Here is a 27,015-nt window from a genome sequence, read left to right on the forward strand (position 1 = left end):
TTTTGTTTTTCTAAATAATTTACTACCTACTAAGTTTTATGGAAATTATTATGAATGATTAGGGGAGTGGGTAATTAACAAAGTATTACCAATAACTCATTAATTCATTAATTATTCTTGAGTCTTTCACAAACTCATTAAGAAAATATACCAAAAGTTTTTCACAAACTTTTGACAAATTAATAGGAGTAGTACATAATTCTTTAATACTCTCCGTCCGTGAAAAATATCGTATTTTATTATTCCAGTATGTATACAATCTAAAATCTCATTTGTTTTTTTTTACTTTTATTAAATGAACATCGCATTCTATTAGTCATCAAACTTCATTATAAAATTAATACTCTCTTTGTCACAACTAAATTGAGTCGTATTCTTTTTATTCATTAATGATAAATTAATGTGAAAAGAAAAAGTTATGTACTATATGAGAAAAATAGATAATATTATACTCCACTAAGGAGTAGTACAATTTATTTTGTGTTATGATCTATACTCTTCCTTTCACTAATAATGGTTCTATTTTGCTATTTTTGTCCGTCTATTAATTAATGTTATATTTATTTATTTTTTATTAATTTTAGTAAAGACTACTTATTCTAATATTTTTTTACATTTATTTTTCATTATATTTCTTAAAATTCGTACGAAGTTAAATTGAGTCTCCTATTAAGGAATGGAAGGATCATTAATATCAGGTATATCGCCAGCTTTTTCTATTACTAATTGTCTAATTCTTTCTCTCATTATCTATCTCTCTTATCTCTCTTATGTAATGACAAAAAAAATACTCTTACTCCAATATTAATCATGAGCCCCCAATATAAAAATATGGCACCGTTTGTTAAGAATTTGTCTTTGCTCTCCTCTTCTAATTATTGTGTAGTTACCCACAATCAAACATTTAAATTGTATATTTTGAACGGCAGAATCATAGATCAATCATCTATGACATAATCTGATTAATCAATTAGACTGCGATAGGTAGTATCGTAATCATTCTTAATTAATCAACCGTAACCTACTCCACTGATGGATAATAGCATTGTATGTAAAAATATAAATAAACAACATACATCCTTCGTTTCCAAAAATAGGAATTTTAAAAACAGCATATATTTAAATGTAAAATCAGTAAAATAAAAAAGGAGATAGAAAAAAAATAGATAAAATCAGATAGGAGAGTAGAAAAAATAGTGGAATTGGTGTTAGTGTATTGCATAATTCATTTCCCAAAATAGAGAATTTCTATCTGTAAAACGGATAAAAAGCAAATAATTTATGGAGTATTCTTTCATGAAACGGAAGGATTAGTACTTAGAAGTATAAACATAGTAACAGACAGCTATAATCGAGTGTTCAGTCACATGCATCAGCTGCACACCGGTTTAAACGACTTCTCCCTTTTCCAGTTTTCCCATTACTATCTTCATTTATTTTATTATTGAATAGAACAATAGACGGATACAATTTTTTTTCAATTACTGGTATGTGAAATTTGATTCCATATAAAAAGATATTCTAAATTATGGACACGTTGGGCAGAGATATAACATAATCTAACTCTGTTGCAACTTGCATGACCTGAACAAAGAGCCTTAACGTTTTCAATAAAAGAAAATTTGCTCAATCTTTTTAGCAACTACTACTACTTTACTTCTGATGTGTCACTCAATCTCTTATTACTAGTTTATCAGATTATTCTGTACTGATACTTCAAAATATATTATTAATGAATCCCATTATATTATGTTAAGATTTCTGTTCTCTTAACGAAGCGTCTCTGTCACGAAACCAACAACACACGAATCCGGCGTCCCTAAGCTTGGGATCGGCGGCTGATAAACGATAGGCTGGCGCGAAAGAGGTTTCCGTCGGCAGCGTGTAGGGTTTGTTGTGTATTGCACAAGTTTTGTGGTCAAAAATATTACTTCATTAATTGAGTATCGAAATTAATGAATGCCCTATTTATAAATTCTAGGACCCTAGGGTTGGTTCGACCTAAACCTACATCGGGAAAGAACCAACAAAGAAAACCCGACGGAGCTTATAAATCGCTCAATTTAAATAACAAGACAAATACTTAAATAAAGAAAAAACAGAATGTTCGACTCTTAACAAAAATAAGCAAAAATAAAATAGAGGCTCCTGCCTATTTGGTGACACAATCATGAAGACGATTTGGAGGCTTCAATTGCTCCCTCGGACGTAGCCTCCTTCCCTCCACGATCAGCTTCGGTGTCTCTTCCTTCTCCAGTTCCTCCGACTCGCCTCCCCCTGACTCTGCTGCCGTTTCCTCTGTTGGCGTCACCAACTCCTTCGTTGGTGGCGTCTGCTCTGATATTGACTTTGACGGTGAATCGCATTCCTCTCCATCTGGTGTGTTCGTAACAACTCCCCCCTCCTTAGCAACCACCTTGCCCTCAAGGGGGATATTGGGAAAACGTTTCTGTATTTCCGCCAAAGGTTCCCACGAAGGCGACTCCGACCCATCGGACCAACGAACCAACACATGCTCCATCGCCGCCCCCTTATGCCACATAATCTGAGAATCCAGGATTGAAATAGGGTGGGCAATGGGTCGATTCCCGTTGAACTTATCCGGGAGCGGAACCACTGGATCATCTGCTACAAAAGCCCGCAATAGGCTCACGTGGAAGACGTTATGGATCCGACTGCCTTCCGGAAGGCGCAGCTTGTATGCTACCGGCCCAATGCGCTGCAATATCTCGTACGGCCCATAGAAACGCCTGGCCAGCTTAGCCGAAAGAGGCTTCGCGACGGAATGCTGTCGGTAAGGTTGCAACTTCAGCCATACAAATGCTCCCACCTTGAATTCCACATGTCTTCTATGTTTGTTTGCTGCACTGCTCATGCGCTGTTGCGCTTTCAACAAATTATCGCGAAGCTCTATCAAAAGCTCCCCTCGTTGCCTGATCAATTCCGCCACATTCGGTGGGGTTTTAGCCGATGGCGCGGCTGCTACTAACAGCGGAGGCTCACGTCCATAGAGAGCTCGAAACGGGGAAGTCCCCAAAGCCGCATGATGGAAGCAATTCAAGGCGAGTTCCGCCCATGGCAAAAAATTAGACCATGTAGAAGGTCTGTCCGCCGTAAAAGCACGAAGGTACTGTTCCAAGCCCTTGTTCCGAATCTCTGTCTGGCCATCCGACTGCGGATGATAGGCCGTAGTGAAGTTGAGCTTGGTTCCACTAAGGCGGAGAATCTCCTCCCATACCGCATTCAAAAAAACCGAGTCCCGGTCAGACACCAGAGTTTTCGGGAAGCCGTGGTGACGAACAACGGTATTGACGAAGAGATGGGCAACCCTCAAGGCATCAAACCGGGTAGGCAGGGCAGCAAAATGAGCGTATTTAGATAGACGGTCGACCACTACGACGACGGTGGTGTAGCCCCTTGATTGAGGTAGACCCGTCACGAAATCCATTGAAACATCATCCCACACTTGCGAAGGGACCGGTAATGGTTGGAGTAACCCTGCCGGTTTCTGTGTTGAATATTTTGTCGACTGACAAATGGCGCACGCATCTACGAAGTCACGGACCTCCTTTCTCATCTTCATCCAGTAAAATCCAGCGGCCAATAAACGGAAGGTCCGCTCATGGCCCGGATGACCTGCCATCGGAGTACTATGGTGTTCCTTCAACAATAATCTCTTTAAAGCTGATGCCGGACTCACGACGATCCTGCGATTGAAATAAATTAATCCATTCGTGAACGAGAAATGCGGCGGCACCTCTCCAGATTCAATTTTGGTCTTCAGTTCCACCATATCGGGCAGTGAAGCCGTCTCCTCTCGTAATGAATCCAACACCTTCGGGATCGGGTGTGCGACCGCTGTCAGCACAGCGCCATCTGCCACCGGATCTGCCTGAACCAACTCCTCTCCTGCTGTGTCTGCCCGAGTCAGCACTGAATCATTTCCTCCTCGTTCAACTAGGGCTGCCCCCTCCGGCGCTGTGGTTGCCATGGTCAGCGGCTCCAGTTCCTGCACCGCTGCAGACGGCGAGTTAGGATCCTCTCGACGCGAGAGCGCGTCTGCCGCTTTATTTGTGATTCCCTTTTTATACTCAATAAGGAATTTATAGCCCATCAATTTCCGCACGTAGAGCTGTTGATCCGGGGTCTGCACCACCTGCTGCAGCAGCTCTTTTAAACTTTTTTGGTCGGTGCGGATGATAAACTCCCGCCCCAACAAGTACTGTCGCCATTTCTGCACCGCTTCGACAATAGCGAATAGTTCTTTGTGGTATGTTGATGCAACACGACGTCGTGGGCCCAACTTGCGACTGAAAAATGCAATTGGGTGGCTATCTTGAATCAGCACCGCGCCTATCCCCACGTCGGAGGCGTCTGTCTCCACACAGAAAGGTTTATTAAAATCTGGCAGTCTCAACACCGGAGCCGATGTCATGGCTAGTTTCAGCGCCTCGAATGCCGCACCTGCTTCGTCAGACCAGTCAAAGGAATCTTTCTTCAACAAGTTCGTCAGGGGAGCCGCTATGACTGCATAGTTTGCCACGAAGCGGCGGTAGTATCCCGTCAAACCCAGAAACCCTCGAAGCTGTTTTACATTGAGTGGCAAAGGCCACGCCGTCATTGCCTCGATCTTCGCTGGGTCGGCCATTAAATTACCATCTGAAATCAAATGACCCAAGTACTCAACAGTAGTGCTGCAGAATGAACACTTTGCCAATTTCACAAAAAATTGATTCTCAAGTAGGAGCGATAGTACCTTAGCCAAGTGTTCGCAGTGTGTGTCCATGGTCGGGCTGTACACCAATATATCGTCGAAGAAGACGATCACAAATTTACGCAGAAAGGGCTGAAAAATGCTATTCATAGCCGCCTGGAATGTGGACGGGGCATTCGTCAAGCCGAACGGCATTACCAAAAATTCGAAATGACCGTCATGTGTGCGGAATGCCGTCTTAAAAATATCCGCCTCGTGCATTCTTATTTGATGATATCCCGATCGGAGATCTAACTTGGTGAAGAACTTTGCCTGCCCCAGCTCATCAAATAATTCGTCCGCCGTAGGTATCGGAAAATGGTCAGGTACGGTTGCCAAGTTCAAGGCCCTGTAGTCTATACAAAATCGAAAAGTTCCATCCTTTTTTCGAATGAGTAAGACAGGAGACGAAAAAGGACTCTGACTCCGTTGTATAATTCCTTGTTCCATCATTTCTTTGACCTGCTTTTCGATCTCGTTCTTCTGAAAGTATGGGTAGCGATAGGGCCTCACATTGACCGGTTTCGAGTTGGGCAACAAATGAATTCTGTGATCAAACGGTCGGGCTGGCGGTATTCCTTCCGGAAGGTCGAATACACGCCTGTGGTCATCCAGGACCCGGCGAAAATCTGGTGGCAATTCCTCTGGAAAGGCGGACTCTGTTGACAGTAGCAGACCCACCTCCTCGTTGGGGTCCCATGGCACCAATTCATAAAATTCATGAGCCGTTGAGAACGAGGCCAATAAGGCCAGTGAATGTAGTGTGATCTGCCGCGGCCCCGGGACCATCCCTTGTATAACAATGCGCGTACCGTCACGTTGAAATTCCAACGTTTTTCCTACAAAATCCGCTGAAATTTTCCCAAGGGACTCTAGCCAAGGTGTTCCAAGAATCAAATCAGGTCCGTGAATGTCCAATATATGCAAATCAATCAAAAATTGGGCTCCTTGCATTTTCAACTTCGTGCGCCGCGAGACATGGGAGCACACCAAAGATCCTCCGTTCCCCACATACACCCGAAAAGGACGGATTGGTGTGAGGCTCAGCTGCAAACGCTCGGCGATACGTGGGTGCAGGAAGTCGTGTGAGCTTCCTGTATCAATCAATATAGAAACTTCTGTGGATCCAATCTCCCCTGCTACCTGAAACGGTTTAGAGCGTGCGTTGCCATGTATTGCGTGTAAGTGTGAGATATCTGCAGTTATCACATCATCAGTCTGCTGGAACAAATCAAGGTGACCCTCCTCCTCCTCCTCGTCGTCTTCGCCAATATAACAAAGGAGTTTAACCGCGCAAACATGCCCCGGTACATACTTCTCTGGGCAGTGCCAACATAAACCTTTCCTCGATCGTTCCGACTTCTCGGCATTAGACACTAGGATTGGAACTACCTTCGGTCGATCTTGATTTCGCGGCGGGGGAGCCGTGGTGACTGCCGCGGCCGTAGCCTGAGGTGGTTGTCGATTCTCCTTGCTGTTCCAATGTTTCTTCGAGAAGGACGAAGATTGTTGATATTTCTGCTCTTGCGTAGCTGCCAATCGCAGGGCGATTGCCATAGCTTCAGCCAAGGATTCAGGCTGCTGTAGCTCTACCTTCTCCTGTATTGGCTGCTTAAGGCCCTCAATAAAAATCGGGATCAAGGCGTAATCCGGTAAACCTTGTACCCGGTTTAGGTACTTCTCAAATGTGTCGTGATATTCCACCACTGATCCAGTCTGTACTAACTTCGCGAGGGGACCAATATAATTACGAAAACTCTGCGGATCAAACCGATGTCGCACGTCCTCCAAAAAATCAGCCCACTCGACAAAACGGTTGTTATTCCGATAATTAAATACCCATTCGGCGGCCGGCGGATCAAAAAGCATTACCGCGTAGTGAAGCCGGTCCTCCTCCGGCATTCGCACATGGTCAAAATAGTACTCCACCCTAGAAATCCAATTAGTCGCGTCAGAGCCATCAAAGTGCGGGGCTCGCATTTTCACACCGCGACGATGATCGTCCTCCTGATCCCAATAGTGCTGACGATGTCTAGGTGGGTCCCAGCATGAAGGCCGACGACGATCACGGCCCCCTCTGCGACGAGCCGCCGGCGGATCCCAACCGGACGTCCGACGTTGCCTGCTGCCAGAAAACCTGTTGTCCGGCGACAACTCCCGCTCCCAATCATCATCTCGACGGCCAACCTCGCGGCCGGCATACCTGCCTCCGCGTCCCCGGCGGCCCCCTCGCCTATCACGAAACCCCAAATTTTGGTTGCGAGGGTTTGCGTCGCGGAGTGCAGCATAGTCTGCGTCATCTGAATCATAATCTTCGTCCAGCGGATCCCAATCCTTCTGTGGTTGATTCTCCAAGTTCTCTACCCTCCGATCAGACCCGTCCATGCGAACCTCCAATTGATCAAATCGAGCCATAATTCTGTCAAAGCCTTGGGCGAAAGGGTCGGTAGATGTACCCTCGCTCACGTTACGGTCTGCACGCGGTGGAGGTCGTGGTGGACCGTTTCGATTTACCCCTTGTTGGCGGCGACCCGATCCAAGACCCAATCCTTGAGCGTTGCCGCCCGTCAGGAACGGCGGTGATCCGCTCAAATTCTCCGTTAACTCCATTCGTTCGGGATGAAAGCACCAATTTGTTAAGATTTCTGTTCTCTTAACGAAGCGTCTCTGTCACGAAACCAACAACACACGAATCCGGCGTCCCTAAGCTTGAATCGGCGGCTGATAAACGATAGGCTGGCGCGGAAGAGGTTTCCGTCGGCAGCGTGTAGGGTTTGTTGTGTATTGCACAAGTTTTGTGGTCAAAAATATTACTTCATTAATTGAGTATCGAAATTAATGAATGCCCTATTTATAAATTCTAGGACCCTAGGGTTGGTTCGACCTAAACCTACATCGGGAAAGAACCAACAAAGAAAACCCGACGGAGCTTATAAATCGCTCAATTTAAATAACAAGACAAATACTTAAATAAAGAAAAAACAGAATATTCGACTCTTAACAAAAATAAGCAAAAATAAAATAGAGGCTCCTGCCTATTTGGTGACACAATCATGAAGACGATTTGGAGGCTTCAATTGCTCCCTCGGACGTAGCCTCCTTCCCTCCACGATCAGCTTCGGTGTCTCTTCCTTCTCTAGTTCCTCCGACTCGCCTCCCCCTGACTCTGCTGCCGTTTCCTCTGTTGGCGTCACCAACTCCTTCGTTGGTGGCGTCTGCTCTGATATTGACTTTGACGGTGAATCGCATTCCTCTCCATCTGGTGTGTTCGTAACATATTACTAATGTTTTTCTATGATTTACAATATGTAAATTTTATAACATTACAATTTTTAAATTGCTAACCATAAAGTGATTCCGTAAAGCTTTCAAGTCAAAATGATACTACTAGTATTTCTTCAGTTTACGCCATATCTTAGTGAAAGATTAAATTGCATCTCGCGACTCTATTTCGAGTTACAATATTTTCAGTATGATATCAATTAGATTATCGATATGTGTCGATCTTTGATAAATTTTTCTACTCAAAATCAAACTTCGAATTCTACAATATGCTTTAGATTTTCGTGACATGCAACAGTACTGCAAAATGGCCTCATTCCCCCGGCAAAATTAGATAACCTTTAGGGCGTGTTTGCAATAGCATTTATGCATAGTGGCCTAAAATGAAGATCATTTATTTTTTATATAATTGTAAAAGAATACACTAGTACTGTTGATCAATTCAGATTTTTACCATAAATTTTAAATATGATGAAAAGATACACCAATTTTTAACTTATACTCACTCGTGTCCTCAATAAATATCTCATATAGTACATTTCGTTATTTGAACGGACTCCCAACTAATGTTTAATTTCATTTTTATTATTTCTGATAAATGGGTGTCATTTTTACTTACAATTATCATAAAACTAATATATACTCCATCCGTCTCATTAAATACGAAATATTTGGAAATCCCGTGAGAGTTTATGTAGTACTATTGTTTTACTCCTTCCGTCCCACAAAAGATGTCACACTTTCCTTTTCAGTTTGTCCCACAAAAGATGTCACATTTCCCTTTTTGGAAAAAGTTCTCTCTCACATGAATATAAAAATTATATTTTCTCTCTCCATTTAACACACAAAACAAAACCTCATAAAATCTCGTGCCGTCCCATAAGTGTGACATCTTTTGTGGGACGGGAGGTACGAATTAATGAAGAGAGATAAAAAAATAAAGATAAAGTTATTTCCATTTTAGAAAACGTTTCGTTTTTAATAGAACAGAGATAATATAAAAATATGATTCACTTTCCACTTTTCTACTCACATACTTTTACAAATTCAAACAATTTTTTAATATATGCATTGGTCAAATATGTGATATTTTATACTAATCCTTAATGACAGTAGTAAATCTTTCACAGAATTCAGTTTTATCCATATTTAATCCTATATAGAAGACCAGGATGTCTACATTATTTGACCGCTAATTCCTTCAAACAATTGTTTATAGGACAAACTTGTAATGTTATTAAAAAAATAAACAAACATTGAAATACAAAAACTTCAATTCGTGTCATGGGAAATTTATGTAAAAATTAAAAATTGGTGTAATTTTTTTTATCAAATTTAAAGTTAGTAGTCTTTGCCAAAGTTAATGTATTCTTTTTGAGTATTAGCCTTTTAGAATTTATATTACTGTATGTTTTATATACTCCTTTTGTCCCTTTTCAAGCATAATATTTATTTTTAATACAATTTTATGTATCTCTATTATTTTGTAAGCTACATAAACGAATGGAGAACAAAACAGAGATGATATTTTCATTTTAAATGAAAAAGTAATTGATTATATTAATTAAAACAAAAAAATTACTTTTATTTGGGATAAATAAAAAAAATATAATTATGTTAGTTGAAACTTGAAACGGTGGAAATAATTAATAAATAATTAAATCACATTACGAAAGCATTTCCATGAGATAATAAAAATAATTGTGACAGCGAGAATAAAATTGCAAACGTCGGCAACTGCATTCTGTGTTGCCCAAAAAAGAATTAGCTTTATACGGTGTTTTTTATGAGAACCGACGACCGACCTCAGGAAATATTACCGTTGAAACAGATACGTGGCATCCACATGTCCCGTTGCATTCCTCCTTGGATTCCCTTTTCTCTTCTCTCTTCCTCCACACCACACACACCCTCTTCATCACTCTGTCTCTTCCTCACCTTTGTAATTCCATCGTTAACCTCACCTTTGTAATTCAAATCGGAGAAACAAACATTCCCTCCCTCATTCTCTCATGGAACATTCTCCAAATTAGACCATCATGTCATTTTCCGGCGGGATTTCTCATTGTTTATTAATCACAGCCTTTTTTGCTTCATTCTTCTTTTACTCCCCCAATGTGGCGACGGCGGCGACTGACTTCGACTTCGGAACGCTGACGCTGTCCAGCATGAAGCTCCTCGGCGACGCCCACTTCAGCAACGGGAGCGTGAGGCTCACTCGCGACGTCACCGTCCCCTACTCTGGCGCCGGCAGGGTCCTGTACTCGAAGCCCGTCAGTTTCCGCCGCCCCGGGATTAATTCCACGGCGAGCTTCTCCACATTCTTCTCCTTCTCCGTCACCAACCTGAACCCCTCCTCCATCGGCGGCGGCCTGGCCTTCGTCCTCTCGCCGAGCGACGAGTTCGTCGGCGACGCCGGCGGGTTTCTGGGGCTGATGGAGGCGGAGGGCGCCCCGAAGGGCGTGGTGGCGGTTGAGTTCGACACGATGATGGACGTCGAGTTCAAAGACATCAATGGGAATCATGTGGGTTTGGATCTGAATTCCATGGTTTCCACCCGAGTTAGGGATTTGGGGATTGTCGGAGTGGAATTGAAAAGCGGCGACCTGGTCAACTCGTGGGTCGATTACTCCGGCCCAACTCGGAGCCTCAAGGTCTACGTGTCGTATTCCAATTTGAAGCCCAAGGAGCCCGTTTTGTCCGCCGCCCTCGATCTCGGTGAGTATATCTCCGACGATTTCATGTTTGTCGGCTTCTCCGGGTCCACTCAGGGGAGCACCGAAGTCCACAGCATTGACTGGTGGAGCTTCACCTCCTCGTTTGAAGAAACCAGCTCCCCGCCGCCGCCGCCGACTTCGAGTTTAATGAACCCGGCGGCGGAGACAGTCAATCCCCCACCGCCTTCCTCTGCCGCTCCTCCGCCTGAGGCGGAGAAAACGACTTCAGGAGGTAAATGCCACAACCAGCTGTGCAGAAGTGGGCCCGGGGCGGTGGTGGGGGTAGTGACCGCTGGCGCATTCGCACTAGGATTCTGCGCTCTGGCGCTGATTTGGCTTCACAACAACAAATTCAAAAGGCGGAAAAAGCCCGACATTGTGGCCTCGGATGTGATCAAGACGCCCAAGGAATTCGGGTACAAGGAGCTGAGCGTCGCCACGAAGGGTTTCGATTCGAATCGAGTGATCGGGCACGGCGCGTTCGGTACCGTGTACAAGGGAGTCCTCCCGAGCACCGGAGACGTAGTGGCGGTGAAGAGGTGCACCCACGCGGGGCAGGGGAAAACAGAGTTTCTATCCGAGCTTTCGATAATCGGAAGCTTAAGGCATAGGAATCTGGTGAAACTTCAGGGATGGTGCCACGACAAGGGCGAGAGCCTACTCGTTTACGACCTCATGTCGAACGGCAGCCTCGATAAGGCGCTGTTCGAGTCAAGGATGACGCTTCCGTGGCCGCACCGCCGCAAAATTCTCCTCGGCGTGGCCTCAGCTCTTTCCTACCTGCATCAGGAATGCGAGAGCCAGGTGATCCATAGAGACATCAAGAGCAGCAACATTATGTTAGACGAGGGTTTCAACGCGAGATTAGGCGATTTCGGATTGGCAAGGCAGATCGAGCACGACAAGTCCCCCGATGCCACGGTGGCGGCAGGGACAATGGGCTACCTGGCTCCGGAGTATCTCCTGACGGGGCGCGCCACGGATAAGACGGACGTGTTTAGCTACGGGGCGGTGGTGCTGGAGGTGGCGTGCGGGAGGCGGCCGATCGAGAAGGATGTGACGAGTAGGAATCTGGTGGAATGGGTGTGGGGATTGCACAGGGATGGGAATTTGATGATGGCGGCGGATAGGAGGCTCGGGAATGAGTTTGATGAGTCGGAGATGAGGAAGGTGATGATGATCGGGCTGGCGTGCTCGCATCCGGACCCGATGGCAAGGCCGGTGATGAGGGCGGTGGTGCAGATGCTGGTGGGGGAGGCAGAGATTCCGGTAGTGCCTACGACTAGGCCTACGTTGAGCTTCAGCACTTCGGACCTCCTCTTGACGCTGCAAGATAGCGTTTCCGATATGATCGCGCTGTCGACGTCCTCCTCTGAAATCAGCTTCTCCGGCAACGGTGCTCTTGACATGGTCTAGTGTAGTGTAGTCATGTTCTTTTATTGCTTTTGATTTCCATAATTTATTCATTCATTTATTACAGTGTATGTAAGTTTAATACTCTCAGCCACCAAGCTTAATTGTTACCTCGTCCGTTTTAGTTTTGGTAATCCTTTTGGTTCTTTTTTTGGTTAGGGGAGTAGCTTTCTTTTATCATTGATATATTCTATTAGTACTTGAATTCGTTACAAGCAGGGAGTAACAATAGTTATACAAGTGAAGCTGAAAGGTATTGTGAATTTGGCTTGTTGATGTGTGTGTTTAATGACCTGAATAACTTCTCACAATAGATTAAATGACGTTTGAAGATATATAAATATGAACCTCTCTTACAAGAAAGTTAATGCAACATATCTATTTTTAAAATTTCGGTGTTTTTTTGAAAAGAACACCAAAAACAATTTTGAGAAAAATAAAAGAAGAACGTATGTCAAAATGAATAAAGGGTATGAACACTCATACTTTATAAGCGAGACTAACTTGTAGTATACTTATAAGGGTGCTATCTTTTCTCCATTTCACAATAGCATATATGGATTTCAATGAAAAATCTAAAATATGTTGGTCATTAAATTTCAATGACAAATCTCATCTATTCTCTTGTAGCATCACATGGACAGGGTAGGCTGGATATTTGAACGTAGAAAGTAGGGCCATCTCATGACTAATTAAAACTCCATTAATTCAAAATATTCAATAATGTTAGCAGGTACAGTTGAAATATGAAAATAGTATACATTATTGCTGCCTGCTTGGTGAATGTTTTACAACATACTATACAATATATATTCATAACCACTTCTTCTGATTGACCTCTCCATCATCAATCAAAATAATCGCAATTGTTTCAGTAAGTTGGTGGGACAGAGTAACCAATTAAGAAAAACAAAGAAATAATAGCATCTATCTTTTTATAATAAAATCTTTGTCGTAGTAAAATCGGAAATCGCGTGATTGAATAGAATATTTTTTAGAGTAATGACGTTTTTCTTGGATAAGCTCTTGGCAATGTAATTTTTGGATGGAGGGAGTACTATATCTATATTGGAAATTGAATTAATTCGATCAATCAATAATAATCTATTTGAAACACTCAACTAACAATTAAGTAATTAACATAGTATGTTACAAATTAGAATAATGCATAATCGGATTATCTTAATAATACATAAATAATGCATTTGGATTTTTCAGCTATCGTTATGATTCATGAAATGCTAATGATTAATGAACGAAAACATTTTTAACATATAAAACCCAGTAAAATCACTAGTGCATGGATCAAAATAGGAATGTGATAAGCTCACACCGCACAATCATAAGGATTAAGGAGCCAAGATAAGTCAGATTAGAAACATTATAAAGAGAACACTAGAAAAATCTATCACTCCCTGAAACCACAATTCTACATTATGCAAGGACATGAAAAGAATCCAACCAGAGAGTATGTTTGTTTATATATGTTTCAAAACAAAATGCACATCCACCCGATACACGGTTTATACACCGAACAAGTGAATCAAACAACCATCACAATTGTATAAAAGTAGACAGTTACTATGAATGATCATATGACAAAGAGAAGCATTTATACTCGACGGCCCATGGTCTGTTCCCCGGGGGGAATCATGACTAGGACGGGTTGGGCATTGAAACCGGGATGTGGAAGCCTACGACGGATCTCACGCCCCTCCTGGCAAAGAGCACATGGATGGCAGAAGACATGAGTAGCAAAGTCGCAGGCCATCTCACATTGCTCGCGTTGAACTTCATCCTCTGCTAAGCTTCCACAGCAGCCACATGATCTTGCAAGTGCCTCACTGCTTCCCTGTTGTGCAAGCAATATAAGATCCATAACTCCTCTTAATGTAATTCCACATAAATGAATTAAGGCAAGAAAGGATGCTCTCTCTCACACACACACATATACGCAAAAGGAAGCAAACAAGATTGGCCGAATGACACCATGAACAATGTGATACTAAACAAGTATTGCCATGTAATAGCACAAAAAAAAACTTTGCTCTTCTGTAAGTTGTTACAGTCATTATAAACTGATTGCAGGTTGCTCCTGAATCATAACATAGGTTGAAGAGTAGAACATAACTCGATAGCTAACCTCTAGATTAAACTTGCGACGAATGGCTGTACGGATGGGAGAGGAGAACCAAGGGGCAAGACAGTTCCAGCCGAAAATCGTATTCCCCATTAGATACAGGCCAGTGTAAGGCAAGCAGTGATCAGCAAATGTACCAGGAGATGATCCAAGCCTCTCTACATTGCTCCCGTAGAGCACACAAGGAGCCACACTACCCAATAAACCTGCCCAATATTATAAATCCATACAGCTCAAAGAGACCATAAGTACAATACTATGACAAGAGATACATCCAAAGGGGCATCATGCTACTATTCAAGATTGACAATATACATTATTGAGTAATTACCAATGCATCACAAGCATTTCTCCAATTCTAGATATGAATCAGGCAATATTTCTCAAACTGTTGAAATTATCTAGGGCTTTGCTTTGGGATATCCCAAATTTGTAAACAATTTTAGGAAACGATATAAATTAGCCTACTACTATTATCTATCTTGGCTACAAACCCACAAACCTAATTCAAACAAAATAAACAATGATCACCAAAATTCTCAGCACAGAATAAGATACCAATGCCTAAAATTTAGTAAAGTAATCTTGAACTAACGGGGGGAAACAAGAAAACTCACAAACTTCAAGATCGCTACTGCAGAATTGGTCGTTCCTCCCAAGACAAGAGAAGAGACCAGAATCCCAGTGGGTCCTCTCCATCATGGATTCAGACACGGGTAGACCGTCGGCCGTCCATCCCACCGGGATCGCTGCTCCGACATTCTCGCCGACGGCGACGGGGACGCCGGATTTCTTCTCATTTGCCATCTCAATTTCCTCTTGATTCGGTAAAAGCGGATTGGATTCATCGGAATTCGCCATTTTCACTAAAACTTGCCTCTTAAAAAGTCGCAGAGGATTATGAGTAATGGGAAGCAACTATCTCTGATTTCAGCTCCCAACTAACTACTGTTTGTAGTAATTTAATATTATTATTTTATGATTAGCATAGCCACGTGGAATACGTAGACGTTAAGGAATTCGTGATTAGACTTTAGAGCATCAGCAGCGCAGCTCGTCGCTGTCTCTATCTCGTCCTGCCGAGACGAGACGGCAACGAGACCGCGTTGCAACCTCCATCTCGTCCTATGTCTCGCGCGGAAGGGGCTGGGCACGAGACAGGTCGCCACGCGCCTTGGCGACGTGGCGTGCTCCGGTTCGTGCGTGCCCGCGAGTGGGCGTCGTTTATCTCAGTTTAAAATGTTTTTTTTTGTTTTTTTTAAAAAAATCAGGAAAATTCAAAAATTAAATAAATAAAAATATTGTAATTTTTAATTTTTATATTTTTCAATAATAAAAATCAAAAATTAAAAAATTAAAATTAAAATTAAAAATACTCCATATGATTTCAATTATGTATTTTTCGTATTTTCGGATGTTATAATTTTTGTGATTTTTAATTATTTATTGAATTATTGGTATTAATTTAATATTTCAATGAAATATTAATTGAATTTGTTGGAAATAAAAATAAAAAATAAAATTGAATAAATAGTTCAGGGATGAGATGGTTAAAAGATGGAAGGATGTCGGTGTTGTCTCTTAGTTAAGAGATGGGCTGAAAAGTACAGTATAATCCATGAATAATTAAATGATGAAATGATTAAGGGATGAATAAGAGATAGGATTGCGGATAATCTTAATCCTATTTTATGGAACTAGCTAGTTTGATTTCGGAAAAACAATTGCTTTGACACTGTTAAGAGAAAAAAATTACCTATGACATGTCAATGCTATATCCAACCAATAGTTAATAAGTAGAAATAGATTAATATTCAAATTAATTCCACCTCGTACATTTACTTAGTTTTGGCCAATGCCAAATAAATTTATTATGCGCATATCACCGCTGCCACGTTACGTTAAGCATTTTTTGCATTTTTATTACACCATCCATCCAAATGATAGCAACTTAATTATCAGTAACTCAATTATCAACTTTACCACTTGTACATATATATTCTCTAGTTCCAGTCACAAGTTACATAATCGTATTGAAATGTTCACATGAATTGACTAATACAATTGACTCGATCTCAAATCATATAGCAAAAGGTTAAAATAGGTCTAAATCTAATCAAATTACTTAAATTGAAAATGTACTCATTTCAAAAAGTTGCAAGGGTAGTAGAAGCAGTTGATATGAGGATTCTCTCACTAAATAGTGGAGTATGACATTTTGGTCTCTGATATCCAATTTTATTGTGAATTAATGAAAAAGGAAATTAAAAAGAAATAAAATAGATAATATTATTTTTATTTTGTGGAAAAATACAGTACTCATATATTATTTTTAATAGACAATCAAGGAAAACTTATCAAGATTATATAAAAAGTAACAGTAATTAAAAAGATTGACGAAAGAAGTCAACCAACAAATTAGTAATGAAATTGATTTAGCAGAAGAATTTTGGATAACATCATCAGCTAACAATTAAAGTGGGTTGTGAAACAACTAGCCTTTCTCCTGTAGTCGCCGGCTCCGATTTACATCTCCTTAGCCGCTGAGCGTCGCCGCCAATTTTCTTCATTTCTTCAACTTTTTCAGCTGAATTCTCCATCTGTTCTAATTCTTTTTCTTCCTCTTGTTGTTTTTCAGTATTGCTGCTGGCTAATTCATCCGATTTTTCGACATTCCAAAATCGAGCTCCCAAGGACGAAGATCTGTAGGGAGCGGATCTGCATCTGGTCAACATCAACGCATTTTTTGGCGGGGAATAACAAGGTTCCAGAAATCCCCTTTTATTTTCGGCGGGGCTCTCATTGTTTAGGTTTTCAATTTTGGAATCGACCTTCTTGCTGCATCCCCACCCGAAAATTGATCCGCACTTGCAGAGGATCCCGCTTAATGGATTGTTTCCGAAGCAGAGGCTTTTCGAGCGGCGGCGTCTCCTGGGCTTGGAGCGGCGGATGCGGACTTGGCCGATGCAGGTGACTTTAGGCGACGATGGTTCCTCGATTGCTGCCGGCGCGCTTCTCCTTCCGCGGAGGTAAAATATGGGGCTCGACCGCGACCTGCTTCTACTCCGACTCCGGCTCCGGCTGCCCACGTTGAACCGCATTAACGGCGGGGGAAACTTCTCCGCCCGGCTAGGGCTCGATAATGGCTTCGATATGCTACCTTTCATCGCTACAATTCTCTCTGTTTCACTTGTACACACATGCGTTGCAGTGCGTGTATATATATTTATGCGTATCTACTTTGTACGTGTGTGCTCCTCTGCCTCTGCCTGGTGGGGATTATTGTCTCTCTCAATATAGTTGAGTTGTACTCCCGCCGTCCCAAGGAAGATGACTCATTCCTTGAGTGCGGATAATTTATGTACTCCCTTTATTTTATGTGTAAAATGGAGAGAATAAAGTAAAATATATGAAATAAAGTGGAAATAGGTTATTTGTTTGGGATAAACCAAAAAGAAAAATGAGTAACGGAGGAACTACCATTTCTTTTTGGTTTGTTCTAGTTTAGTCATTTCTTTATTTTGGTAAAAGCTCTATATCTTAACTTTACTCCCTCTTTTCCTTTTTTTTTAATTTACTCTCTCATTTTTAATCTATTTAATATCTCAACTACATTATATACTTTCAACTACATTTTCTTCTTCTATCTTTTATCAATTACGCATTAAAAGTCAGTGTGAAGTATTTCTATAGGAGATGAGGGAGTAATAATTATTTTAACTTCACTGTAAATAAAATAAAAGGTTGTGACTAGTGCAGTAATTTTGTAGTTATTGCATTCAAGGTTGGCGCAATTGCCATGATGGCATAGCCCAAATTTTGTTTTTATATTAATTTTTATATACATATAGATGTGGTACTGGTACGTAGAAGTACTATATTTTTATTAGTTGTTTTCTGTAAGGAATATACTACAAGAAGTTTATTTTGCTATTATCTTCGTGATAAATGATTTTGATAAGATATTTTTGTTTACATCGTTAGAGACCTATAGAAGTCATATCGTAGTATTGGAATCTATAGTGCTATGTTTCAAAATTAGCCTATAACAAACTTACTAACACGTTGAGTTTGGATTTATGGTGCTTTAATACATCGAATTGGACCAATTTATGGCTCTACTACATCACCATTCTATTTCTATTTATTGATTTATTGTTGAAAATAACATGTTGAATGTCATTATCACCTTATCAACATAAGCGAGAATGCAACCAAACGAAATAAAGGCATATCTTATCTCAAGCTTCCATCCTAATTGAATGGGTCACCATATAAATATTACTACTCCATTAATTTATAAACTTACATATATGCATCACTACACTTATTTTAGAAAGGGTAGGGCTCTATAAGTGGGTTTGGGCACTAGTTACGCAATCTTTATTATCTAGAAAGAGAGTCGAATGATATGAGATGCCTCTCTATTTTCTTCTTAAGTTGGATACTTGCACCCCACTTTTTATTCATTTCATCATATTTACTCTTATTTATAGTTTTATACTCCCTCCGTCCCAAGGTATTAGACCAACTTTCCTTTTTGGGATGTCCCAACATATTAGACTCGTTTCCTTTTTTAGCAAAAAGCATCTATCTTATTTTATTCTCCACCTACTTTTTTCTCTCTTCTCTCCCCTACTTTTTCCCTCTCTCATACTTTACTCTCTCCACTCTACCTATTTAAATATCAATTCCTTAAATCATGTGCCCAAAAGAAGTGAGTCTAATACTTCGGGACGGAGGGAGTAACATTTTTTGGGTTTTTAGCTAATTTTTATTGATAAACAGCAGCTAATTGTACTTTGCATCGCATTCCAGCTCTAGATATACACCTATGACCTATACTATATAGCATAATATTGTTTTGAAATAGGAGATGAAAGTACAAATTAATGCAAAGCATATAGCGGTCATTTTGAGGTTTGAAGGGTAAAATGAGATAGTAAAATGGGTATACTCCAGACTCACTTTATTCTATTTTTACTGTTCAAGTTGTATGTTTTTATTGCCCCACTCAACTAGTCTAAAGGGACAATACAAGACATGAGACAGAATACAGAAGCCCCTTTTGTGTTATTTCTATGTGGTAAACTTTATGTACATATTTACATTTTTCATGATTTTTTTTACCAGGATCAAACACTACTGGATCAATCACCCATTTCACCGAGGTAATAACTAAGAATATTTAATGGGAATTTGGTATGAGTGATTGACTAGAGTTTGATGAAGGGAGGGCTAGTTGGCACCACCAACTTGTTCGACGATCTTCTAACAAAGAATGATGAATTTAGGCATAAATTTGAAGAAAGTTACTTTGATTTCAAAAGACACAGGGAGTGGGGCTGGCTTTCCAAAACTTTGCAAACAACTGCAACCTAGATTAGACATGCAAACAACCTTTTCTTTTTAACCTTTCTCCATTGTATTTTGTGCTCAAATATTTGATAGCCCCCACTCTGCTTTTCCAAAAGTCAATAACAAAGGCTACAAAAAGTCAACTGCCTCTCCCTCTCCCTCTCCCTCTCCCTCTACCTCTCTCAATAAGAGATGGGAGACAGTAAGATCGAAAATGAAATTAGATATGTCAAGAACTCACATCAAAGATACTCTCTCGTCTCATAAAAATACAGGCATTTCCATTTATAGAAAGTTGTCCTCAACTTATTACTCATTGTTAGAAAGTGTTGGAAAGAGAGACAACATTAATATGCCGCCCAACATTCATTTTTGGTGAGTTCCTAAGTGGTGCTTTCTTCCAAGACTTTGTAGAGTACTGACAAACTCATATTTTAGGCTTGTTTTATGGGTGATTAAAGAGTGCTTTTGATGGTTTAAGATGTTAAATACAAGTTTTTTCACCGCATATACACTAATTAGGTGAGTTGATGGGTTTGTCGTAGTTTTGTGATGAAAACAGGTTGAAACGAGCCGAAGCTGAAATTCGAGGAGTTCTCCAGGAGGAAAACCCGACCGGGTGTTTTCCATCTCTCGGAACACCCGGTCGGGTGTTTTGAAGTAGCCTTGTGGACTCCAGGAGGAAAACCCGACCGGGTGTTTTCCATTTCTCGAAAAACCCGGTCGGGTATTTTGCAAAATAGCGGGCTTCGGGGAAGAAAACCCGGTCGGGTGTTTTATCACCTACAAATCACCCGACCGGGTGTTTGCTAATTTGTCCTGATTTTCACTCCGAGTATAAAAGGGGTTCTAACTCAATTTAGAACCCTAACCTTCCCCACGACAAATTGAGAGAAAAAATCGAGAGATACAAGTCATTGAAGGCAAGGAGGCTTCCATCTTCAAGAGATTGAAGAAGAAAGATCCTCCCCAACATCAAGTCTACATTAGGGAGTTCTATTACCTTTTCTTACTATGTTTTCCTTTGAAGTTTTTGTATTTTCTTTTGTCTTAGCTTCCATTATGAGTAGCTAAGTTCTTATTAGGGATATTGGTGAAGTTTGTATGTCATGGGCTAAATCTTGATTTATGCTTATCTATGTCTTATGTGGTGGTTTTGTTGGTTGTTGTGCTTTTTCATTATCCAATTGATAGCTACCAGTTTGATATGTCTTATTCTAATTATTGTCGTTGAAAGATGCTTAATTAGATAGTTAAATGACCAACAACTCCGTGCGTTGTATGTGCTCGAGAGAGACATAGCTAGAGAGAGAGCTTGGGTCCGTAGGTTGTAGGAGTTGGTTTCGAAGTGTAGGGAGGAGACTCCGACCTTAGAGGCCGATCAACGTGTTAGGTGCACCCGAGAGGGGGTCTAACCAATTAACCCGACCTTCCTAGCTACACATAAGACCATTTAGATGAGCATGATCCCTAGGTGAACACCCGTGATCCATATCAACGGATCAATATCCCTATCTTTCCAACTTGAGTGAAAACTATCATTTTTCTTGTCTTAATTTCCTTTTGCTCTTACTTTCTTACTTGTTCTTTGATCTTAGTGTAGAAAAACCAAAAAAACCCCTTCTAATAGTCTAGATAGTGTTCTAAATTGCATCGTAGTACTCAAGCCGGCACTTAGTCTTCGAGGATCGATAATTTTAACTTGCCACGTGCTACATACCCCCATACACTTGTGGGTGACATTTTGATTGCAAGTTTAGCATGAGTCAAGTTTTTAGCGCCGCTGCCGGGGACTAATTTTCTTTTGTGTTTGATATTGTGATAAAATAGAGAATACTAGTTTAGACATTTACTTGCTTTATTTAGTTTAGTTTTCTAGTTTAGCTCTAATTTTCCTTTGTTTCCTCTCTTGTGTTGTGTAGGTTTTTATGCTCACGCGCTCAAGGCATTTACCCCTTGAGCCGATTAATTTAGAGATAGAAGCCGCCAATAGAAGAAGAGGAGGACGAAGGAGGAGAGCACGAGCTCAACATCTAGTTGAGCCAATGGAAAATCCAAATGGGAACAACGAGGAAGTACCACCTCCACCTCCACCTCCCCTTAATCAAGACCAAATCATCCTCCAACTACAACAACAAATGGAGGAGATGAGAAGGGAAAGAGAGGAGGAAAGGAGAAGAGATGCACCGGTTAGAAATGCATTTGGGAACGTTAATATCCCAATGCCACCCATTGATCCAAGAGTGAATGCCAATAATTTTGAGTTGAAGACGGCATTGATCCAATTTGTGGAGCAACGTGTTTTCTCGGGAAGGCCCACGGAGGATCCTAATATGCACTTAGCCAAATTCTTGGAGATTGCCAACACTACCAAGCTTAATGGGGTTCCCGAAGATACAATCAAGCTTAGGCTATTCCCTTTCTCATTGACGGGATATGCTAGAGATTGGTTTGATAACCTTGAGCCGGGCTCGGTTATAAGTTGGGACGACTTAGCCAAAAAGTTCTTGGAGAGGTTCTTCCCTCTTAGCTCTACTCTCAACCTACAAGCAGAGATCTCCCATTTTAAAATGAAGAGCCAAGAGTCTATGTTTGAAGCATGGGAGAGGTTTAACACTTTGTTGAAGAAGTGTCCTAACCATGGGCTATCTCCGGGCCATCAAGTGAGCCTTTTCTACAATGGATGCTCGGAATTTATCAAAAGTCAACTAGACTTTGGTTCGGGGGGATCATTCTTGGACAAAGGGGTCGATGAGTGTAAGAAGATGCTTCAAAGGCTTGCATACACTAGCAAGAGTTGGAGCTCGGGTCGAGATGGCTCTATGCCGGTAGCTTCGGTTGTTGATTCGGATGCATTCAATCTCCTCAACCAACAAATGATGATTCTCAATCAAAAGGTGGATAGCATAAGTTTGGGGATGGCACCCAATGTAGAGCATCAACCTACCGTAGAGGATGTTAATTATGTGCATCAAGTTATGAGAGTCCTCCTATACCCGAAGTGGAAGCTAAGGAAGTACCCGAAGAAGAGAAAGAAGAAGAGGAAATAGAGGTGGAGTCACCTAATATGCCATCCGAGGGTCAACCCGAGGCAATTATTCCTCCCAAGCCCATGGAAGTCAAAATTCCTTTTCCTCAAGTGGTGCACAAGAAGAAATTAGATGAGAAGTTTGCAAAGTTCCTTGAGATCTTCAAGAGGGTGCACCTCAATATACCTCTCATTGAGGCACTCCAACAAATGCCCGGCTATCTTAAATTCTTGAAGGAGATTATGTCAAAGAAGAAGAAGTTGGTTGATTATGAAACCGTGAGCTTGACCGAGAATTGTAGTGCAATCATCCAACAAAAGATGTCGGCAAAGATGAAAGATCCGGGAAGCTTCAACATCTCTTGTGTGATCGGGAATGATAGGCAAACTAAGGCCTTGTGTGATTTGGGGGCAAGCATAAATCTTATGCCCTTAAGCTTCTTCCGGAAGTTAAAGTTTGGTGTTTTGAAGCCGACCACCATCACCCTTCAAATGGCGGATAAGTCCGTCAAGTTCCCCAATGGAATTCTTGAAAATGTCTTAGTAAGGGTGAATGATTTTATCTTCCCCGTGGACTTTGTAGTCTTGGACATGAAGGAGGATCCTAATGTTCCTCTCATTCTTGGAAGGCCATTCCTTGCAACCGGGAAAGCTTTAATTGATGTCACCAAGGGAGAACTCACCCTTAGGCATGGAAACAAGACGGCTATCCTCTCTATGTTAGACAAGATGAAACGCCATGAAATGGAAGAATCCAAGAGAGTAGAAGAGGTGCCTTTGGAAATTGAAGAGTGCAAGGTGATACAAGTGTCTAAGGATATTGAAGTTGAGAAGCCCTTGGAGGAGATCTTGGTCCCTAATTGGTTCTTTGAGCTTGAGAATGAAACAAGTTTGTGGGAGCAAAAGAAGGAGGTGCCAAAATGGGCAAATAGTGAATCTCATGGAGTTGACCTTGGAGAAAATGACAAGCCTATTTGGTGGAAAAAGCGGCTAAACAAGCTCTATTTGGCCGCAAAAGCTAGGACGGGCCCCGATGAGGTGATCCAAGTGAGCTTGGACCATTAAGTGAAAGCTTGAAGACCGTCGGGCAAACGACGTTAAACAATTGCGCTATGGGGGAGGCAACCCCTAGTAGGTACAATTTTATTTTGTGTCAATGTGTTTTTCTCTCATTTTTAGTTTTTTTTTTCTTTGTTTTAGTGTGTTGGAACAGGAAAAGGGGAACAAAAGAGTGAAAATTGGAAGGAACGAAAAAACAGGGTTCAAGCCCAGAAAGAAAACTCGACCGGGTGTTTTCCATTTTCTGGAAAACCCGGTCGGGTGTTTAGGATAAGCAAGCGGGAGTCCAGAGAGAAAACCCGACCGGGTGTTTTCCATTTCTCGGAAAACCCGGTCGGGTGTTTTGCAGAAGGGTCGTGTTCCAGGAAGAAAACCCGACCGGGTGTTTCTAATTTCCGAATCACCCGGTCGGGTGTTTTGCTCGCGTATATATAGCTGGAGAAAGAGAAAACCCGGCAGAATCACCCGACGCGAACCCTAGCTCCCCAAATTTCGAATTTCGGTGAATTCCTCTCAATGTCTCCCTTCTAATCTCACTTCTACACTCTAATATCTCTTCTACTTCATCTTTTACACATTTTAAACCATTTAAGTGGTGGAATTTTGTGAAAACAAGGCAAGAAGCTAATTTTCGAGTTCTACTTCAATTAAACCCCAAAGGTATGAATTTCTCCCTCTATTTTTCTTTACCCATAGATAATTGTTGAATATTGAGTGATTTATGGAAGATTATGATGATTTTGGTGCATAATTGTGGGTTTTAGAGGATTAAGAGTGGATTTGTTGTAGAATTGCTAGAATGGGTGAGAATTTAGAACTTGTTTGCATAATGTGAAGTTGAATGTGTTGATGTGTTGCTTTATTGGACATTGTTGATCATTTGTTTCATGTTGATGAAGAGTTGTGATGGTAGAAGGATAAGACAATGAATGGATGGTGTAGTTGTGAGTGATATTGGTTTGAATTGTTAACAATTGTGATTGATTGGTTTTAGGGGAGAATTTGGCTACAAGCATGAGGATTGATGATGATTTTTGTGATATGATGAAGTAAAATTTTTGAGCTTTGCATGTTAGAACAAGAATAGAATGAATTTGTGCATCTCTTGAGCTTAAAGTGTAATTTTATGCTTAGTTTCTTTTGTTATATACTTTGATTGTTGATATATAAGCAATTATTTGGAGGTGATGCCTACTCTTGTGTTTTTAAATGTTTAGTTTGATGATAGAGAGTAGAGAAAAGTACTCCATGGTGTTAACTTGTGTATGTTAGCCTTTGAGCTAAGTTTGGGGGAGTACTTTTACTTTGATGGGTTGATAGATTCTTCTAGGTTTTGATTACATTGCAATTTAATACTTGGCATTTGTAGGTACAATGGTCCTTTCAGCGTCAGCATGTTCGGTCGCCCTAAGAACTGCAGAAGAGCGGACTAAATGGAAGGTTTTGGCCCGACAGGATTACAGGGTTGCGAGACAACCTTGCCGGGCACTTTTGCACAATTTGGGCCTCCTTCAATGCTTTGATGAACTATGTAACGTGGGGGAACTCAACGGAATCTTCACAAGGGAGATTGTTTCCTACCATCGTCTCACTCTCGAGTTTTTAACCACATTGGTGGTACAGATGCGAGGAAGGAATATTGTGGCCATAAGGTTCCGACTAAGGAACAATGAATACGAGCTATCAATGCAAGAGCTTAAGGAGATTTATGGGATCACTACGGATGAGTATGACATGCCGATGGAGTTCAAGAACAGTAGATTCTGGAACGACATCACTCTTGAGACAGAGGGGTTCAAGGCTGCCCGGGCCAAGAGCTCCATGATCCGTAATCCAGTTCTCCGGATGATTCAGAAGGCCTGCAATAATCACCCTTTTGCACGTACCGAAACAGGGAGTGTACAAAAAGATGAGCTGTTTTTGTTATGGTGCCTTGTACACAAAAGGCCAATGAATATGGCTCACTATATTGTGAAGAACTTAGAGCGAGCATCGAGGAGGAGTACATGGACTATATGTTGCGGTGTTGTGGTAGGCGCAATTGCGCGCCACTTGGAGGTGGACATGAGGGGATTTGAGCATGATATAGGATCTACGGTTGTGGATATTGAAATACTCCGGAGATCACATGATCTTGGAGTAGATGGAGGCCAGGCCTTTTTCTTGCAGAGGTTGAAGGATCACTTTCCTCTCCCGGACCCCATTAACACGTACATCAATGGCGCCGTAGAGAAGAGGAACTGGAAGATGAATTCCCCAATCCACCAAGCTATCGCAGCCCGATATCCAAATAAAAGATTTGAAGAGGTTGATCCGGATGAGTATGAAGAGCTTGATCACGCGGAATTTCCTGAGGCTCCCGAGGTCCCTGAGCATTTGATGATAGGGCATGCGAACGAAGATGAAGAGGAGGTTCATGAGGAACCCGATGCAGAGATGCCGCCATATGGTGATGATGGAGCCGGGACAAGCGCTCAGAGGACAAGAAACCGCCAAGAGAGAGAAGAAGAGGACTACAGCTCGATCAACGAGAGGATGGCACGTATGGAGCTTCGGCAGGAAGAACAGTGGGCCCGGAACGATGCACGGCTGACTGAGTATGAGGCGAGGTGGAACCAGTTCGAAGCTCAGAATGATGCGCGATGGAACCGGTATGAGGAGAACTGGAGTCAATTTACCGAGTTCAACACTGCACAATGGGCCAACCTCAATGCTCGGTTCGATGAATTTCGCGGCCCTTGGCAGTATCCACCTCCGCCTCCACAGTGAAGGTCCACGGGAGATCCACTCTCTTTCAAACTTATCCTAGCTTTGCTTGGAATAAGTTTGGGGGGGTGTCTAGTGGATTCCCTCTTCTATCTCTATCTCTCTCTATTTGATGATACCCCGTCTGTACCCCTATTCTTTTGATGCTATTTGATGATGATATGTGGGCATGTAATCTTAACTCATGATATTCTTGATTGTGGATTTTGGGGAGTGTTTCCTTGTTTCTTTGTTCCAATTATTTTTGTGTTTTTGTTTCTTTTTAGGAATGTTTTTCTTGTTTTCTTAGTGTGTTTAATAATTTCCCTTGGGTAGAATGATAGTAGGGTGAGAGAAAGTGATGTTTGAACGAGTGTGAGGATTTGTTGGAGGAGTTGCCAATGATGATTTTGTGCAAAAATTTTTGAAAATCTTGTTGATATGGCTAAGTAACATGTAATTTTCATTTCAAATTGCCTAAAGTGAATCGCATGGTACCTTGTCTTTTGCCAAAATGACC

General features: G+C 41.5%; 4 protein-coding genes, 1 long non-coding RNA gene and 1 other non-coding gene across 6 annotated transcripts; 3 read left to right on the forward strand and 3 right to left on the reverse strand.

The window, feature by feature from the left end:
* Nucleotides 1–9,841: 9,841 nt before the first annotated feature.
* LOC125207370 (L-type lectin-domain containing receptor kinase VIII.1-like) lies at nucleotides 9,842–12,299 on the forward strand. Its single transcript, XM_048106673.2, has one exon. The coding sequence runs from the start codon at nucleotides 10,075–10,077 to the stop codon at nucleotides 12,166–12,168; it is 2,094 nt and encodes a 697-aa protein (XP_047962630.1). The 5' UTR covers nucleotides 9,842–10,074; the 3' UTR covers nucleotides 12,169–12,299.
* A 1,313-nt stretch (nucleotides 12,300–13,612) lies between these two features.
* LOC125203791 (cell number regulator 8-like) lies at nucleotides 13,613–15,587 on the reverse strand. The gene is made up of 3 exons (XM_048102241.2): nucleotides 14,923–15,587; nucleotides 14,309–14,511; nucleotides 13,613–14,017 (listed from the first exon to the last, which is right to left on the reverse strand). Exons 1-3 carry the CDS (start codon nucleotides 15,164–15,166, stop codon nucleotides 13,778–13,780), a joined length of 687 nt encoding a protein of 228 aa, XP_047958198.1. The 5' UTR covers nucleotides 15,167–15,587; the 3' UTR covers nucleotides 13,613–13,777.
* Nucleotides 15,588–16,711: 1,124 nt separating this feature from the next.
* LOC125204370 (uncharacterized) lies at nucleotides 16,712–17,708 on the reverse strand. Its single transcript, XM_048103019.2, has one exon. It carries the CDS (start codon nucleotides 17,470–17,472, stop codon nucleotides 16,768–16,770), a length of 705 nt encoding a protein of 234 aa, XP_047958976.1. The 5' UTR covers nucleotides 17,473–17,708; the 3' UTR covers nucleotides 16,712–16,767.
* A 780-nt stretch (nucleotides 17,709–18,488) lies between these two features.
* LOC148923238 (uncharacterized) lies at nucleotides 18,489–20,820 on the forward strand. Its single transcript, XR_016132589.1, has 2 exons — nucleotides 18,489–20,038; nucleotides 20,209–20,820. It is a non-coding gene; the product is annotated as an uncharacterized LOC148923238 (long non-coding RNA).
* Nucleotides 20,821–22,203: 1,383 nt separating this feature from the next.
* Nucleotides 22,204–22,310, reverse strand: LOC125208742 (small nucleolar RNA R71). The gene has a single exon (XR_007174221.2). It is a non-coding gene; the product is annotated as a small nucleolar RNA R71 (small nucleolar RNA).
* A 1,869-nt stretch (nucleotides 22,311–24,179) lies between these two features.
* Nucleotides 24,180–26,719, forward strand: LOC148923239 (uncharacterized). Its single transcript, XM_089059928.1, has one exon. It carries the CDS (start codon nucleotides 25,125–25,127, stop codon nucleotides 26,517–26,519), a length of 1,395 nt encoding a protein of 464 aa, XP_088916054.1. The 5' UTR covers nucleotides 24,180–25,124; the 3' UTR covers nucleotides 26,520–26,719.
* The last annotated feature ends 296 nt before the right edge of the window (nucleotides 26,720–27,015 follow it).

This window comes from Salvia hispanica, chromosome 6 (genome assembly GCF_029641045.1).
Source record: "Salvia hispanica isolate PSC_SH4W2 chromosome 6, Shi_PSC_v1, whole genome shotgun sequence".
NCBI lineage: Eukaryota > Viridiplantae > Streptophyta > Magnoliopsida > Lamiales > Lamiaceae > Salvia > Salvia hispanica.